Raw genomic sequence first — 15,524 nt, 5'->3', positions numbered from 1 at the left:
AGACTGCTATGATAGCAGTGTGTGCATTTCCGTGCTACATTCGTACGCAGACCCAAGTTCTGACGTACATACATCCTCCTTTACATACACGTCTCATCTTGTGTTCAGTGTTACAGACTGGTCAGGACCGCGAGAGCGCACGCCCTGGGCCGATTGCGTCTCTTTTACTGTAACTGGATTACATATCGGGTTTCTTTTACTTTATAGAATTTACTGATAGTAAATTATTGTGGAAACGTTGTGGCCGAGAAGGAGTTGACAGAATGAGCGGGGACCGAGCGCCAGACACTTGACCAGGAGTGACACAGGAAGCGTGATGCTAAAGATGTGACGCGGTGAATGTTATGTTTCATCTATCCTGTACCTTATACGCATCAGGCCAAACTTCACGCCTTTTAGGTTTAATTTTTCCGATAGGTCCTCCAGCCAATGTACGATACATCATCAAGACCTATTTTCGGTGGTGGTCGTAGACGAGGTTCTTCCATTCACTTGGTCTTCTTTTTATTAATCTTATTCATCATAGCTCCGGCCTCTGGGTGGACGGGGGCAGGGAGTGATCCTATAATAACGTCGCCTTCCGTTAATGACGGTCAAATGATGAATTTTATCGGGAAAGCATCTGTGATGCAGCTGGGAGGCCCCCTCGTGAAACCTTATCACCGCGGAGGGATCATCAGCAACACTCCACCATCCATCATTTTTCTAGTCTTGGCAGTAGTTCTGTATTCCCAAGGCACCACAGCAGCAGAGGAGGAGGAAGAGACGGCCCAACATGGTTCCTTGCAAGAGGCACACGACGCTCCACCCGGTCAGTTTAGACGGGACGGCACCAGCAAGGACAGCAGTCACCATACCTGGCAGCTGTCTCTGTAGAGGTAGAAGTCTCATGTTTAAGGACAGTCTCGGTCCATGGTAATACAGAGGGATGGGCGATTGAATATGGGCCTTCCTCTCAGGCATGGAGGAATCCCCTAAACCCATGGTCATCGCGATAGCCTTCTTCATATCATTCTTCCGGACCCACCGAGGTCTTGTATAGTACCATATGTTAAACGTACCACTCCATCGCTACTTTCGTCGAGGGCATTTTTGTATCGGCCACATCTACCTATATATAGCATAATCTGATAATGTAAATCTCGTATAGACGTCCGAGTATGCTATGCTGCATTCTAACTGGACAGGTTGACGTGGCTTGTCAATTGTGAAGGCCCTCTCGTATTCTGCAAATGTTGGTTCATCTTGGGCTATATCTCTCATCACACATTCCGTCCTTGAGTTCACCTCTTCCCTTCATATCTTCACAGTGGTCATTTTCCATGTCTCGACTACTGCTGCTGCAACATCGAAGCCCCTTCGGACCTTCCTTCTTTCTGATGGTCTCAATCATCGCATGTGTTGCCTTCTCAGTCTCCTCATACGGTACGAGGTCTGAAGCTGTGTCTTTGCCCGTTACCGTTAAAGGGGAGGAGCTCTTCCATTCCACGGTCATTGAACCATACGAGGACTTATTCCCAAAGACCATTCATGCTGTGGTCAGTCAACGCGGATTTGCTATCCGATCACTATCGGATGTTCCTCCTTCCCTCCTACTTCTTTTGGTGTTATCTTTACTATACCTCGGTGGTAATAGTAACGCTGCTGCCGTTGGTCGGGACGATGATGACGCCAACAGGGGCGGTGTCGCAGTAGCATCAACATCATCGTGAAGAAGGATGCCACCCTGTCAGCAGCTCTGGCATGTATGTCGATGTTGGAGTCGGGATGGTTTTGCCTCGACCGTCGAAAGGCAGCGACTGTTAGGTGTACTTCCGAATAGCTATCACCACCACCAATTTCCTACTATCACTACCAATATCCTATGCCACATATTGGTGTTGAGTTATTATTGTATACCACAACAGATCCAACAGCATCATTATAATGCGCCGTAGTGTCGGCCTCTTCACCAGCCTATTTCCTCGTACAGTAAGAATACCCCCATAGCCTGATTATGAGGTCTGGCAGATGCCGCCATCATCAGCCTACTTGGTCTGCACCGATAGAGACTACCCCGTTCTGCCATCCTTCACTCTTAATAATCACAACAATGTGGTCCAGAGGGGATTGCCCTAGAGGATGCCTCAGTCTTCGCACAGAGGTAATTCAGGAAGGAATACTCTAAAGCGATAGTCCACTACTCCAAAAGGCTATACGATGGTTCCTTAGCTCGGGTCCCCATCATTTTCTTCATGCCACAGGTTTATTTGGTGTGCTCCTGCTCCAGGACGTCTATGACGATGTGTGCATCGAGAAACAGGTCTTCACAGAATGGCTATAGTACGATGAAGCTCTTTTCATTTGGTTCCTCTCATCGGGTAAGGACACTTCCAATGCTTTTAGTATACGACAGATCTGAGGATTGGCGGTCTCTGCAGGGGTGGGGGGTGGGGGTATATTCGTTACTCTCGGAATTCTCCTTCCGCGTTTCTCAACCAAAGCTTCGACGGGACTATCGCAGGTCCCATCGCTTCGCTAGCGCCCTACGCCGAGTATTTGCTGTCAGGCTAGCATCTGCGGGGCCTCCCTGGGTGGGTTCATCCCGAACTCCCGTGCACGTCACCTCAGGCTGAGAGGCCTTTTATAGACTCCCTCGATGGAGATGGCAGGGGCTCTCATTGGAGCTCTCGTTCAAGCGGTCGGGGCTCATCTACTGGTAGCGCCCAGGCCCTCGAACGCGGCTCCTCCCGACGTGGTTGGTCATCATAACGATGCCAATTATTCTTGGCATCACATCGGCTATCACCTTCCGGAAAGGCGTCAGAGTCTATCGGGCAGAGTGTCAGAATAGATCGTCGAGTGCCCCGCCTCCTCCTGCAGTCGCCACTCAGGAAAGGAGTAAGAAGTTCCCACTGGAAGACGGATGATACAGCAGATTGTCCCCGATTATATGATGCTGATTCTGATGTGAATGACGGTGAACAGCCAAAAGCCGGGACGAAGGCCCCCTTCTCGGAGTGCGATAGGGAGCTTCATTCGTTATATCCTTATCGCGCCGACCTGTGCAGGACGACCTATGACCGCGGTCATGAGAGCAGTCTTTTGAGGCAGCGGTTAATAGACAGAGATGCCCGGCAGGTAGGGCCGACGATGGTCCTTGCGTCTTATCCATCATCAAGTATCCCATCGATAAACATACCAAGCTGCGCACTGTATGGGCGGCTCTTATTCTACTCCTAGTGCTGCGATGCGGGAAAGGGACTGAGTGAGTCGTGTTTCACCATTCTACTACTCCATAGCCCTCCTATTGGAGGTCCATGATCCCCGATGCCATACCCTACTGTGGGCCAGCCTATTGGGCCCTATCTGCTATAGTGATGACTTGGCTTATACTCTTCGGCCTCTTCACAGGGCGGTCTGTTGTACTCGACACTGCGACCAAGACAGAGGTTGCTTATCCCTTCGTTGGTGGTACTAGGCCCTTCTACCATAACAACGACATTCCCCTCAGCCAGGTGATGTCTTGTGGACCTGCCGAAGTTTTGTCACGTATTCGATAGCTACGTTCGCTGCTGGCATCGTAGCGGGCCTCCTAGGCATCGGAGGCGGTATGATGTTAGGGCCCCTCATGCTCAATCTCGGAGTACTCCCTCAGGCAAGTAATACCCCTATGGGATCTCCCACTGTCCGCCCCGCAGATTTGCACAGCGACAACAGCAACTCTGATTTTGTTCACTTCCTCATCAGCGGCATTGGCCTTCATTATGGCAGGACTCGTCCCATGGAACTACGCTGTAGCCTGAGCCCTCCTATCCCTTCACCAACGATTATCCTGTAGGTTGTGTACTCCTCAGCAGCGTTTATTGGCACTCTGGTTTGTCAGACTATAATCGACTCTATTGTGAAGCAGCATGGTCTAACGTCTCTACTAGTTCTCCTTCTAGCAACGATGATTGCCTTCGCTGCAATCATGGTCACCGTGGCCGGCCTTATTAAGTACTTATAAACCCCTCATACATGATTCAACCCGTCAGATGCAGATATGCTGATCGCGATTGGTATTTCGAAGGTTTTTCATCCTTGTGTTGAATCTTTGCATATCTTGCATATGTGAATGTCGTATCCAGTAAAGCGTGGTTATCTCTTTCGTTTTAGTTCAATTCAACTGACAAGGCGCATGCTACAACTATAAATATATATGCCAGTAATATTGCTAATGAATAAGCATATAAATAATATATCTATATATATTATTCAACACATTATTTTCTATCTTTATTATTAACAACTATGTTATTAATTTCAACACAATGAGGCTTAATGCGCGTGTCTTTGTCAATATAACTACGTATTAACGCAATAGCATGTTTGTAAATACAACGAAACCTATCACTGACGAATTACCCTCAGACAACAATAGTTGGAAATACACAGGAATACGAGGGAGTTGTCAATTAACCAGTGGCAATTGCAACTGGTTTACTCTATTTACAGCTCGTCGGGGCTTAATCCCTGAAAAGGATGCAACTAATGTTTCGTACAAAAACTCATATGAGCTTACCTGCCACCGAGAGTTGGGATCCTCCCGAGAAAGTGTGAGGGAGTTGGTACAGTGTGCTTTGAGAAACCTACACACACAAAAATGGAGGCAAGAGCATACCCGGAAGACTTACTCAGTCATGACAGGTATAGTTCGCTGTTGACGAAATTCCACTGGAGAATCCTTTTTGCCTGATATAAGGACTAGTCGGCCTGAGCGACATCATATGAAGAGCTCACCAGCTGGGTATAGCAGTATAGTCGGGAATCCACTGATCTGCACTGGGACCTCGTTTTGTGTCGCATCTATTTTCACAATTCGCAATCTGATAAGTAGTCCATAATAGCAACAGTGATGCCTCAAATGGAAACCTACGTATTCCTCAAAGGCTTGAGAGTCTCCCCCAGAGATTTATAGGTGGGCTCGAACTGTCTGCAATGACCACACCATGGTGCGTAGAAATCAACAAGGACATCTTGAGGAGAGTCGAGGACGAGCTCTTGGAAGTTGCTACCGACCGCCTGAGGCTGTACACTCACACACAGTGACCGAGCCAAGGACCCACCTGGACGACTGGCTCGTTGCCATAGTAGACGGGCAGGGGTTCTGACCGCTTGTAGGGGTTGATCATCCCTTTGATGTACTGATGGGCGAAGGAGCGGTAATGGTCAGGAGAGGTAACTGAATCGATACGATGCGACCAAGTTACGGTATCGAGGCTCTTACCTGGTGGACATGTCCGTGCACCGTATCCAGCATCAATACGATATTTCCGCGCCTTCACGTCCATGTACTGACGATGTTGATGGGAACGAGTGGAGCGATAAACCAAACGTGTGGTAGGGAAATCCGACGGTTCCAACTAGAGAAATACTCACAAGGTGAATGCCTCAAGATGAGCTTGTTACGTTCTCAAGTGAGAGCTCGTGGAACAGCTGTTGCTGGATGGCGTTGTTCTTATCGCTAGCCAGAGCGAAGACGACTGAACCTGGATGCCCAATATTACAACATGTGCGAGTCCAGACCTGTCGAATGATTTCACAGCAGAACAGGTAAAGTTTGTTCAGTTGACATTCTAAACTTGACCAAAAGACTTTATATATAAAACTTTTTGAGAAGACATGGAATAGGTATGCATAGCAGAGTGATTGATGCTCATTTGAAGGTACTCTGTAGACGATCTCAACGGCGATTGGTGTTACCTCTTAGGGTAGTGCTTGCCTCCCTCAAAGCGGCCTCAGCTTTCTGGCCCACTTCCGACTCAGGGTCACGGAAGAGGAATATCGTAGGCATACCACTCGAGAATATCTACACAACACTACGTCCATCGAATGGTCATGAGTTCGATTCCGGCACTTCGCATTACTTGATCAGCAGTCTCTGCTGAGAGCTCCGTAACCATCGGTACACGACGAGAAAGGATAAACTGATCAACCTGATAGACCCCAAACTCTTCTTCACCAACACTACTGCCGTTTTCCGCGTACCTTGTGATAGTCGCCCATATCACCGTCATAGATCGCGGCCTTCTCGTCGTGGTGATAGAGCATCACCAACGTTGGGAACCTCGTGGGCATCCTCTCGATTTTACTGAACGAGGGGACGTCGAAATAGGGCATACCACACCATTGGAAAATATGTTTGATTCCCCAGCTGAGGCCAGTTGAGTGCGTGACCAAGCGCAACTACGTATTGCAATTACGATCATTTCAAGGGTACGCGTATGCACATTACACAAACGAGGAAGGATGACTATACTCCAACACGGCTGGATATTCAATCGGGGACTCAATGGACGGCCGTTGTCGCAAAAATAAGAAAATCCTAATGCGATGCCTCCCTAAAGATATGTGTACAGAAAAACTATGAAGAATATCCGGCCTGCGATTCGAACCGGAGACCTATCCCGCCCCAAATAGGCGAGCAGACCATCTAAAGTTGAGTAAACACGTGGCACCTAGCGAGGTCCGCCACATCGTCGAGGACATCTAGTCACCAACACCGACAGTTGAGCGCACTATACATACTCCCATTATACCACTACTACCCTTGCTTCACCAAGTATTGGGCCATCTCACGGGAGTTACTACCGTACGTTACGGCGAAGGAAACATCATCGAAATGACGAGAGGTCTTCTTGAACCTGCGACTATCGAACTCCGCACCAATCCGATCCACGATAATACATGTCAGAATCTCTTTCAGAAATGAATAAGCCGACGATTGCCAGAGGGTTCTCGTCCAGGAAAACGTCCATCTCCTCTGCATCAGACACGACTTGCTCTCTATTCGTTCTCTCGTTGATCCAATTTACTATATTAGCCCACCTGTGAAGAGGAGAAAGAAGAGGAGCTGTGACACGAGGACTTATATCCACCCTACGTCCTCTCCTCCTCCAATGGGAACTCGAAGGCTTCCTCGTCTATGAACAATTTTATTGTCGGATTAGCGCGGATCTCGTGCTTCACTCGGACCTGCTTGAATAACAAGGGAGAAAGTCCATATCAACTACGACGATGAGCTATTCCCATATGTCTAGACCCGGGTGGGATGCTGTGAGCACACAGCTGCACATGCGCCCATTATGACGTGCCCTTATGTTGCTCAAGATACCATGAGGATTTCATTCTGATCGCGTTTAATGGGGTTTCTTCCCTTTATGTGAAGTGGCGTAATACTCTGTGAAAAGCGCGATATTCGCGAAGGTATGCAGTAGTCGTGATATATATATTTCACTAGTGTTTTTCACATCACTAGAGCGAAACTCCAATATACATACTCCTCATATACTACTATTTTCCCCGTTTAAAATGATGATAGAGATTCATACAATGTATTTATATTAACCTTTTTGGTGTCCCCCTACGTATACCTATTTTAACTTATACCATATTTATGACTTATGCCAGGCGCACCTTTCCCTCTAGAGAAAATTGCATTTACATGAAATTCGACTATAACATAATTGATGTTATTATAACAACTACTACTACCTCAGGGTACTTGGATGCATCAATTTGCCCTACAGGTATAGGAGGGTTACTCAAGGCCAACTTCTCAGCCACGACCTCCCACATAGGAAGGGCCTACGTACATGCATTACACACTCTAGCAGTAGTCAGCGTGAAAATATATATGCACATGGTCATCTACATATGTTGGTAACAATATGGAAATTCTGAGGAAAGTTTAGGAAATTATCGTTGCTATTTATATACTTCTACCCGAAATCGTATGTGAATTTTCATAATGTAGCAAGTAAGCTTACGAGCTCAGTTGAGGAAACCAAACATATGTTCCCACACTGCTAGTAGTAGTAGTAGTGAACTTACCTGTTGAGAATAGGGGCTCCACGGTGCATAGAAGAGGACAGCACTGATAGTCTCCGTTACTAGGAGCTCATCTAGTGACACTTCGTCCAACTCCGCTACCTCCCCCAGAGCTCTCTGAACCGACACAACATCATGTCCCCTTGAGCCCCTAACTCAGCCCATACCTTCTTGGTCCCAAACCATGGTATTGACCAGGCCTGTACGTCGACTACTACAAGTACCAACAGGAGAAGAAATTGCAGAGCCAGCGAACGCAGCATATTCATAGTAGTAGAAATTCAACTACTCGTAGTATTCTAATCTTGACCCTCCACTGTGACCACTTCCCTTAGTATCACTGATAAACGCGAGGCAAACTGAGTGTGATGAACTTAGCCTGTCAAGGCGTTGAAACAGTAGTCATACAAGGCGGGCAGTAACTGCAGCAACAGGAATGTCGTGATACTCCTACTACTTCTTCTCGGCCTGAAACAACAACAAAGTCGTCTACTTCCGTCGTAGGGAAAACATGCATAATCACGCACGTTGGTGACAATATGGAAATTCTGAGGAAATTTTGGTATATTTCTACCCGTAAACTGCTGAGCTCAGGTGCGAAAAGTGAACATATATCCCTCAACAGTGCTAATGATCCTACCTTCTTGGCCTCATCGGGGTTCTTAGGGATGGGCTTCACATAAGGTAGGAACTCCATACCGTGCATGTAAGGAACCTGATAGAGGCCACAATAACCGAGCAACGACCCCCTTTTAAGATAGCATACCAAAACTCTGGGAACTCTCACGCCCTCTTCCTCCTGGTAGTTCTCAACTATACAGCACATAGCACGCTCAGTAGCACAAAGAGTCGAGTTCAACATATGAACCTGTTAAGGGCGGATACCACACCTTCTTCAACTCCTCTTCCACCTACATATCGCTTCTCGCGCTCGCCCTGCTTCACATGGCCACAACGTGTCTCCATTGCACGAGCCTGATAGTCCGTGCAGTTAGAGCAGGACACGAGTTCCTTGTACATGTTATACCCAGGGAACCATGCCTCGAGATCGTACCTATTACGATGATAACACTGAACAGGTACAGACTATGGGCATCACTTCTTAGCAGCGGCATCGTTGAGAGCACCAGAGACAATCTTGACGACCCTATAGGGCAAATCAAGGGACTGATAGAACTCCTCAGACATGTCTAAAAAGGACCTCTCCATAGTGGCTCAACCGTATTACTATTACCAAGCATATGCTCATGCATAGCAACACTCTCCTCAGGAGTGGTAATACAGAACTGTTCCAACTTCTCAAACTGATGGATACGGTACAAGCCCCAGGTCTCCTTCCCGTGAGAACCCGCCTCCTTTCGGAAACACGTGGAGATACTACACAACCACAAACTACTACTACATGCACCACAATAGACGTCCTCATTACCCAGCATAACGTAGGGGGAGCTGATCCTCGTCAATCCACTCCTTACGGTGGTAGGCCGATATAGGCTGCTCCGAAGTTGCGATGAGATAGTACTCTCCATCGTTCTCCTTAAGGCCCTTCTCCTCCTTTTTCTGCTTGGAGTTCTCACTCACCTATACATCAACTTCGATATCTCACGACTAGACGGCAACACTACCTTGTATAGCTGCTCATCGAAGTCGCCCAGCTCGGCGGTCTCAGCCATGATGTCCTTCTTCATGAAGAAAGGAGGCTGAAGTGCGGTATAACCCCTACGAGGGAAAGGACTCCTTATAGTCACGCAAAAGGATTGTATTACTTCTTAACAAGTAAGCTCATACCGTAGTTAATAAGGGCCATATTAAGGAGTACGCCAACCCCACGGAGGAAGTATCCACGATGACCAACGATGTTGATGCCGCGCTCCTGGTCCATAGCACCGAGCATGTACATGATCTGATGATGGTAGAGGTGACCAGGGGTCTTCCCATCGACGAAAATTTGCCTACAAGGAAAATTTCCCACTGACATAATTTTCATGATAGTAGTACCTAGGCTGACCCCACTTCTTGTAGACTTCGTTGTTATCCTCATCGTTGCTGACAGGGACGTCAGGAAGGATGATATTACCAATAGAGTGCACCGCCTAGACAAGAATACTCTCTTAAACCGTATAGAGCTATTCTGGGTAGTTACAGCATCACGAGACTTGGCGACTTCAGCTACGAGTTTTTCCTGCTCCTGGATTTTCTTCTCACCCTCGGCCTTGCGAGCGAGCTCCTCAGTGCAAGGATCCTTACCCTTAGAGGCCTTCTTCTTCTGAGTGATCTCCTTTTGGATCTGAACATAACGACAATTGGACCTATTCTGCATCTTTCATAGTGATCCTCAAGATACCTTGCCTAGTTCCTCACGGAGCTTGTCCAGTGCGAACATATCCTTACGCCACTGCTGATCGAGTTTCACGGCGGTGCCCACAGTATCAGAATTACGATACCTATAACCCGTCTCGTATAAACCTATCTTCTTTACCACATCACCTCTTCTGCTCGGAAGCTCGGACAGCCTCCGGGTCGCCGCCCTTTTCCGCGCGAAGTCTGTTAACGTCAATCGGCATTGTTAAAGGAACTCTCTATGGGAACTGAGTCAATCGCTCTCTCTAGTCGACCTCATTGACCATACAAATTCCAAATTCCCTCATGAGTAACATCCTCTTTAAAGATTCACTTTCAACGCGACACCCCAACATGACTAATCTTCCTCCAACTAGCCCAGAACCGCTCCACACTATGTACAGTAGCTATAACATCTATTCCTCAAAGTGGCATTCGTGAATCACTTCGCTCCGCTTATGTAATCCGCGCACGCCTCGGAGCGAGATTCATTTTCACTTAAGTGGGCACTGACATGTAGGATGTTTACGGTAACCTTTGTCATGTCAACTTTTGTACGTGGTCTGCCTCACCGCGCCCACGATCCACTTGCGCGGATTGGATTTGACATTGATAAGCTTTATCCTTGTAATGCCCGGCAAAAAAAAGAAACTGTGTAGCTAGTTGGGCCTCGTATAGACGAGACGTTACGTATTCAGAGCCGATCACAGGCTATCAAATGTACCCTTTGAAGCGATTCCCCGTGCTCCCTAATATAGGTAACTGGTTGACGGTCAATTGGTTATTCCCAGATAACTCGTACTTGACGAGTTATCATTAGGCTTAGGTTGTGGTGCTAAGGAGTTACTCCATATCACGATCTCAAAATCTCCCCCTATTATGACACAACAGTGATAACAGTAAAATCTCCTTAATCAGGGCACTAACAAGGAGAAGGTTCATCCAGCGCGCTGGTGCTCCCACTGCAGATAGAACAATTTGCTCAGTGTTCTGTCCACTTATTTCGGTAGTGATTATATTTGATTATTTGACGGTATATTAATTAACGCGACTCCTTTCATTCCTCACCAGGTAGGAGTCTTCCTAAAGGTCTCATATACTCCCACTATCTGCACGGCAAAGTCATCCCATTGTTACCCGCCAACGTTGCTCCGACCACTCAATAACACAAGAGCTGGATGGATGAGCACACGATATATAATCTACATAAACCATTATTGGTTGAGCATCATATACATGAGATATAGCATCATGGAGACGGAGTATAATTCTCACACACACTAGGAGTGCATACTTGATCACCCTGGTGGCAAACGGCGACATGGAGCCACCACTTGCAGTGAGACTTCTCTAAAATCATATCGGGATTTATATCCTCACAGTAAGCGTCGCAATTGGCGTTCTGGCCCATATGGAAGGTATCCGTAGTGGTTGCAGGTGTAGCCTCTCCGACACCACAAACGTCAGGAGTGCACGCCTGGTTACCTCCCTGACACACAGGCTCGGCCGCCCACCATTTGCAATAGGAACCCTCGTCATTGAGACCTTGGCAGTACGTATCACAGGTCGGGGAATGATACTGATGAGGACCGTTGATGAAAGGAGGAGTGCTTGCAGGCGGCCAAGTCTGTGCTGTGCAGATGGAGACGTCACCGCATGGCTGATCACCACCTTGGCAGACAGGAATGTCCATCCACCACTTGCAGTAGGAAGTAACATCGTTCAGACCTTGACACATCTCATCACATCGTGGGTGGAACGTCGTACCAGTCGACACTGCTGGCCCGCATACGTCAAGAGCTCCACAGGGTTGGTTACCACCCTGGCACACAGCATCATCCAACCAGTTCTTACAGAACGACTCGGGACCATTGAGGCCTCGGCAATAAACGTCACAAGTACGCATCACCACATCCTCGCTGACCGTAGTAGTAGCCGGTGTAGTCACCGCAGTAGTGACGGTTGTTGAGGATGCGGGAGTGACAGTGCTACTGCCGATTGTAGCTGGAGCAGTGGTAGACTGTCCAGTAGTAGTGACGACCGTTGAAGGGATAGAAGTAGTAGTGCTACTGCCGACAGTCGCTGGATTGGTGGTAGACTGACCACCAGCAGGGGTGAAGATCAGAACTCCGCACAGAGCTGAGAAAAGGAGGGAAGACATGCTGTGGATATGCAAAATGCAAGCTGTAACCACCGCGCGTTCAGTGTGTTATCATGGTTGTCGTTCAGTCATCAGATAGGAATTCATCAGAGTCTTATGGTTGAAGTTCAACCGTTGAACGTTTCGCAGTGACCGAAACTGGAAGATTCCCGAAAGATTCGTCGGCGAGCGCGGCGCTCAGATGCTTTTACGCACCGCATTAGAAATCAAGACGATAAGTATCGCTTTCTTGATGGGGGCCACTCTACGGTGTGGGATCTCACACGTCGAGTCCCATTGATGGATACGTCAGCCTCCATTGTCGTCGCATCCCATAGACGGTTTGCAGTTCGATCGAAAGCTCACGAGCGAACATGGAGTCGTTCAAAAAGACTTTTTGATCAAACCTTATTTCTGTAGTCGATAGAATGGATGAGTTGCCTTTATGCTCAATACATTATCGTGTAAATACCATTGTAAGATGCTGTTGAGCTCTACGATGAGTTCCCATCGACCGTCGATGGCCTACCCCACCAACCCACTATACACGCGTAACACATTCAACCAGGGTGTAAGAAGCTGCCACCTTCACCGTGAGTACGATCAATAGACACTGCAGTCGGTACTCGACGACAAAGGGATCGCAAGTACTGGATTACAGTCATACATGTGCTATGTCATGTCTACTAGCCTTGCCACAGTACGAAACTACCACGTACACGGCTGACCTCAGCCATAGAAATGCAGTACGCTCTAGTAACAATATCCAATACCCCTACTAGTCCCCCAAAGCCTTCCATACCTCTACTACAACAGACTGCTCAACCCAAGCACACGAGAGAGGCTATCGTAGGGAAACTGTTGGCAGGTGTGCGTTCCACCACTAGCAGCAAGTTAAGTAATATTTACACTGATCGTGAACCTCGTAAATTTGATGAGCTACTGAGGACTTAGGAAATCTCGCAATCGGCAAGGCTAGGAGTGGTGACGATCTCACCGTTCGGGAGCGTAAACGCATTGCCCTAAAAAGGCGACGATGCCGGTCAGCCGACAGAGGAACATTTAGACTCACCTTGTAAGTGGCCACGATCACACCATTCTCCTTCTTAACAGTCTTCAAGTCACCTGACCAACCGCGTTGAGGAAATGCAAGATAGCAAGATTGGCTTACCCTTGACCGCATCGAAAGGGTTGTGCTTAGGATGCAGGACATCATCAGGCTCACCGTCAAAGCCCGGGATCGAGATGCGCTCACCTGATCATAACGAATCCACATCGTCGCATAGAGCAGAACCACGCTTACCGGGCTTAGCATCCTCAGGGACTGTCAACACTTCCACTTGGCTGTGGTCACCACTAGATGCGCACATGACCATACCATGGGAGACGAATCCACGCAGAGGACGGGGCTTGAGGTTAGCCAAGATGACTACTTTACGACCCTCGAGATCCGAGGCTTCCTTATAGAAATCACGAAGGCCTGATGCGATCTGACGGGGACCTGATAGTAATGACAACAAACAGTCTTAAAGGTCATCAAGGATTGAAAACGCCCGGCGGACAATTTCAGAGATGGATGGTATGTGGGCCACTGCTTGATTCGATTTATGTGAATTTGTATAAGTCGTTCGGCCGACACTCACCGGAAGCTTCACCACAGTCGATCTCCTCACACCACAGCTTCTCAGCATCAGGATGTTCCCATACCTTATTGATCTTACCTGAGAGCACAGCGTAACGATAGACCTACGGTTCAATTCCACCCGAGGGCATTTCTTACCAACAATCATATTCAATCGGCTAACATCCTCTACAGGTCGGGTCTCCTTCTGTGCCTTAGCTTGCTTATCCTTATTCTTCGCCTTCCTCTCCGCCTTCTTCTTCCCAGCCTCATCAGCCTCTCCTGAAACCAGTGTAGGCATATACATCTGGTCCTCTCAGGAGTTTCCACACATAATCATTATAAAACAAAGTTTTCCTAATATTTCCTCATTATCATCTTATCAATGGTCAACTACGCCTAGAGATAACATCTGGCCCTCTTCATACATTCCATCATCACATGAACAGATGCTTACCCTTCTTAGGTGAGCCCTTGCCCCCCTTGCCCCCAGCAGCAGTAGCGTCGGCCTTATGAAGATTAGTATAAGCCCGCGTCACCGCATGGAGGTCTATAACACTGTTGGGGTAAGGGCTGCCCGGCAAACTACTGATATGGTGATACCACCTGCCCCAAAAAACTAAAACACGTGCCAGAATCCAATACCATCATCACCTAGTGATGTTGCAGTACTGAGCAAGCTCCTTCTGTGAGGCCTTAGAGGCCCATCGCTCGGCCGCATGAGCTACTACAAAGTCAGCGAGCGTGATATTGCTACCACCGAGCAAGAATGCCTAAACGGTAGCAAATAATGACTTACCCCGACCTTCAAGCCAGCGGGGCCTACCCGGTCCTCGAGGGCCTTATTGAGCTTCTCCACACCTTCCTTGGTGAGCTTGAATGCCCCCTCGCTCTCATTGAGGCACCACTCAACCCACTTGAGGGCCTCGCTGCCCTCAGGGATCAGAAGGGCCCCAAAACCAGAGTCCTCAGCAATTGCCTTCAAAACCTGAGCCCAGCACAGAGGCACCACACTGTATTAGGCATGTCGACTTACCTTCAGGGCGCCCTCAAAAGACTCCTCCCTTTTCTGACTGGCATATACCGGTAGTCGTTGACCAAATGCGGCAGAAAGGACCGAGTTACCCGGCTTAGTGCTAGCACGAATTGTACTACCCGTAAAACTGGAAGCCTGATTCACACAGTGCTCAACGTTATAATGTACAAAGGGCATGCATGCCGAGGACAACCCGGGTTCAATTCTCGGCGACTGCAACTCACCTTGCCGGAAACAGCCCTTAGATAGACAATGAGCTTCTCACAAACATCACAAGTCGCCGAATCATTGACAAATAAGTCATATGCCGATTCAGTAGCAGTAGTAGTATTATCAGCACACATCAGGAAACAACAACAGCAACAGCAACTGCACAGAGGGACCCTCAGCCCAGCCTTTCCGAACAAATACGACCTCCTACGGTGAGAATAACATTAAATGCTTTTAGCCTATGAATCAAACTCCTAGTAGTGATAGTAATAGATGAGATTTTCAGCAGTACTCGACAAGGTACTTTCTTCCCAATAACCGTCGCC

General features: G+C 48.0%; 8 protein-coding genes across 8 annotated transcripts; 2 read left to right on the top strand and 6 right to left on the bottom strand.

The window, feature by feature from the left end:
- Positions 1 to 406: 406 nt before the first annotated feature.
- Pmar_PMAR023238 (hypothetical protein) lies at positions 407 to 1,266 on the top strand. The gene is made up of 2 exons (XM_002771264.1): positions 407 to 915; positions 960 to 1,266. Exon 1 carries the CDS (start codon positions 430 to 432, stop codon positions 874 to 876), a length of 447 nt encoding a protein of 148 aa, XP_002771310.1. The 5' UTR covers positions 407 to 429; the 3' UTR covers positions 877 to 915; positions 960 to 1,266.
- A 2,093-nt stretch (positions 1,267 to 3,359) lies between these two features.
- Pmar_PMAR023237 (conserved hypothetical protein) lies at positions 3,360 to 3,988 on the top strand (the record flags this gene model as incomplete). The annotated part of the gene is made up of 4 exons (XM_002771263.1): positions 3,360 to 3,453; positions 3,543 to 3,641; positions 3,681 to 3,776; positions 3,837 to 3,988. 4 exons carry the CDS (start codon positions 3,360 to 3,362, stop codon positions 3,986 to 3,988), a joined length of 441 nt encoding a protein of 146 aa, XP_002771309.1.
- Positions 3,989 to 4,470: 482 nt separating this feature from the next.
- Pmar_PMAR023236 (thioredoxin, putative) lies at positions 4,471 to 5,312 on the bottom strand (the record flags this gene model as incomplete). The annotated part of the gene is made up of 6 exons (XM_002771262.1): positions 4,471 to 4,494; positions 4,544 to 4,610; positions 4,656 to 4,713; positions 4,762 to 4,847; positions 4,898 to 5,043; positions 5,088 to 5,312. The coding sequence occupies 6 exons, from the start codon at positions 5,310 to 5,312 to the stop codon at positions 4,471 to 4,473; spliced, it is 606 nt and encodes a 201-aa protein (XP_002771308.1).
- Positions 5,313 to 5,412: 100 nt separating this feature from the next.
- Positions 5,413 to 6,141, bottom strand: Pmar_PMAR023235 (hypothetical protein; the record flags this gene model as incomplete). The annotated part of the gene is made up of 4 exons (XM_002771261.1): positions 5,413 to 5,510; positions 5,725 to 5,830; positions 5,889 to 5,957; positions 6,010 to 6,141. 4 exons carry the CDS (start codon positions 6,139 to 6,141, stop codon positions 5,413 to 5,415), a joined length of 405 nt encoding a protein of 134 aa, XP_002771307.1.
- A 313-nt stretch (positions 6,142 to 6,454) lies between these two features.
- On the bottom strand, positions 6,455 to 8,120 carry Pmar_PMAR023234 (protein disulfide isomerase, putative; the record flags this gene model as incomplete). The annotated part of the gene is made up of 7 exons (XM_002771260.1): positions 6,455 to 6,479; positions 6,570 to 6,665; positions 6,709 to 6,849; positions 6,905 to 6,996; positions 7,516 to 7,608; positions 7,855 to 7,968; positions 8,019 to 8,120. The coding sequence occupies 7 exons, from the start codon at positions 8,118 to 8,120 to the stop codon at positions 6,455 to 6,457; spliced, it is 663 nt and encodes a 220-aa protein (XP_002771306.1).
- A 184-nt stretch (positions 8,121 to 8,304) lies between these two features.
- On the bottom strand, positions 8,305 to 10,441 carry Pmar_PMAR023233 (seryl-tRNA synthetase, cytoplasmic, putative; the record flags this gene model as incomplete). Its single annotated transcript, XM_002771259.1, has 13 exons — positions 10,339 to 10,441; positions 10,196 to 10,295; positions 9,995 to 10,138; positions 9,850 to 9,944; positions 9,618 to 9,803; positions 9,477 to 9,570; positions 9,281 to 9,411; positions 9,086 to 9,228; positions 8,951 to 9,041; positions 8,767 to 8,905; positions 8,618 to 8,719; positions 8,492 to 8,566; positions 8,305 to 8,319 (listed from the first exon to the last, which is right to left on the bottom strand). The coding sequence occupies exons 1-13, from the start codon at positions 10,413 to 10,415 to the stop codon at positions 8,305 to 8,307; spliced, it is 1,392 nt and encodes a 463-aa protein (XP_002771305.1). The 5' UTR covers positions 10,416 to 10,441.
- A 999-nt stretch (positions 10,442 to 11,440) lies between these two features.
- Positions 11,441 to 12,352, bottom strand: Pmar_PMAR023232 (hypothetical protein; the record flags this gene model as incomplete). Its single annotated transcript, XM_002771258.1, has 1 exon — positions 11,441 to 12,352. The coding sequence occupies one exon, from the start codon at positions 12,350 to 12,352 to the stop codon at positions 11,441 to 11,443; it is 912 nt and encodes a 303-aa protein (XP_002771304.1).
- Positions 12,353 to 13,199: 847 nt separating this feature from the next.
- On the bottom strand, positions 13,200 to 15,332 carry Pmar_PMAR023231 (methionyl-tRNA synthetase, putative; the record flags this gene model as incomplete). Its single annotated transcript, XM_002771257.1, has 11 exons — positions 13,200 to 13,353; positions 13,404 to 13,456; positions 13,503 to 13,586; positions 13,635 to 13,832; positions 13,975 to 14,052; positions 14,112 to 14,234; positions 14,410 to 14,558; positions 14,607 to 14,725; positions 14,752 to 14,940; positions 14,989 to 15,123; positions 15,213 to 15,332. 11 exons carry the CDS (start codon positions 15,330 to 15,332, stop codon positions 13,282 to 13,284), a joined length of 1,320 nt encoding a protein of 439 aa, XP_002771303.1. The 3' UTR covers positions 13,200 to 13,281.
- Between the last annotated feature and the right edge of the window lie 192 nt (positions 15,333 to 15,524).

This window comes from Perkinsus marinus, assembly GCF_000006405.1.
Source record: "Perkinsus marinus ATCC 50983 genomic scaffold scf_1104296963186, whole genome shotgun sequence".
NCBI classification, from domain to species: Eukaryota; Perkinsozoa; order Perkinsida; family Perkinsidae; genus Perkinsus; species Perkinsus marinus.
Note: the sequence above shows the minus strand (reverse complement) of the source record. Positions and strands in the feature narration are given on the sequence as shown.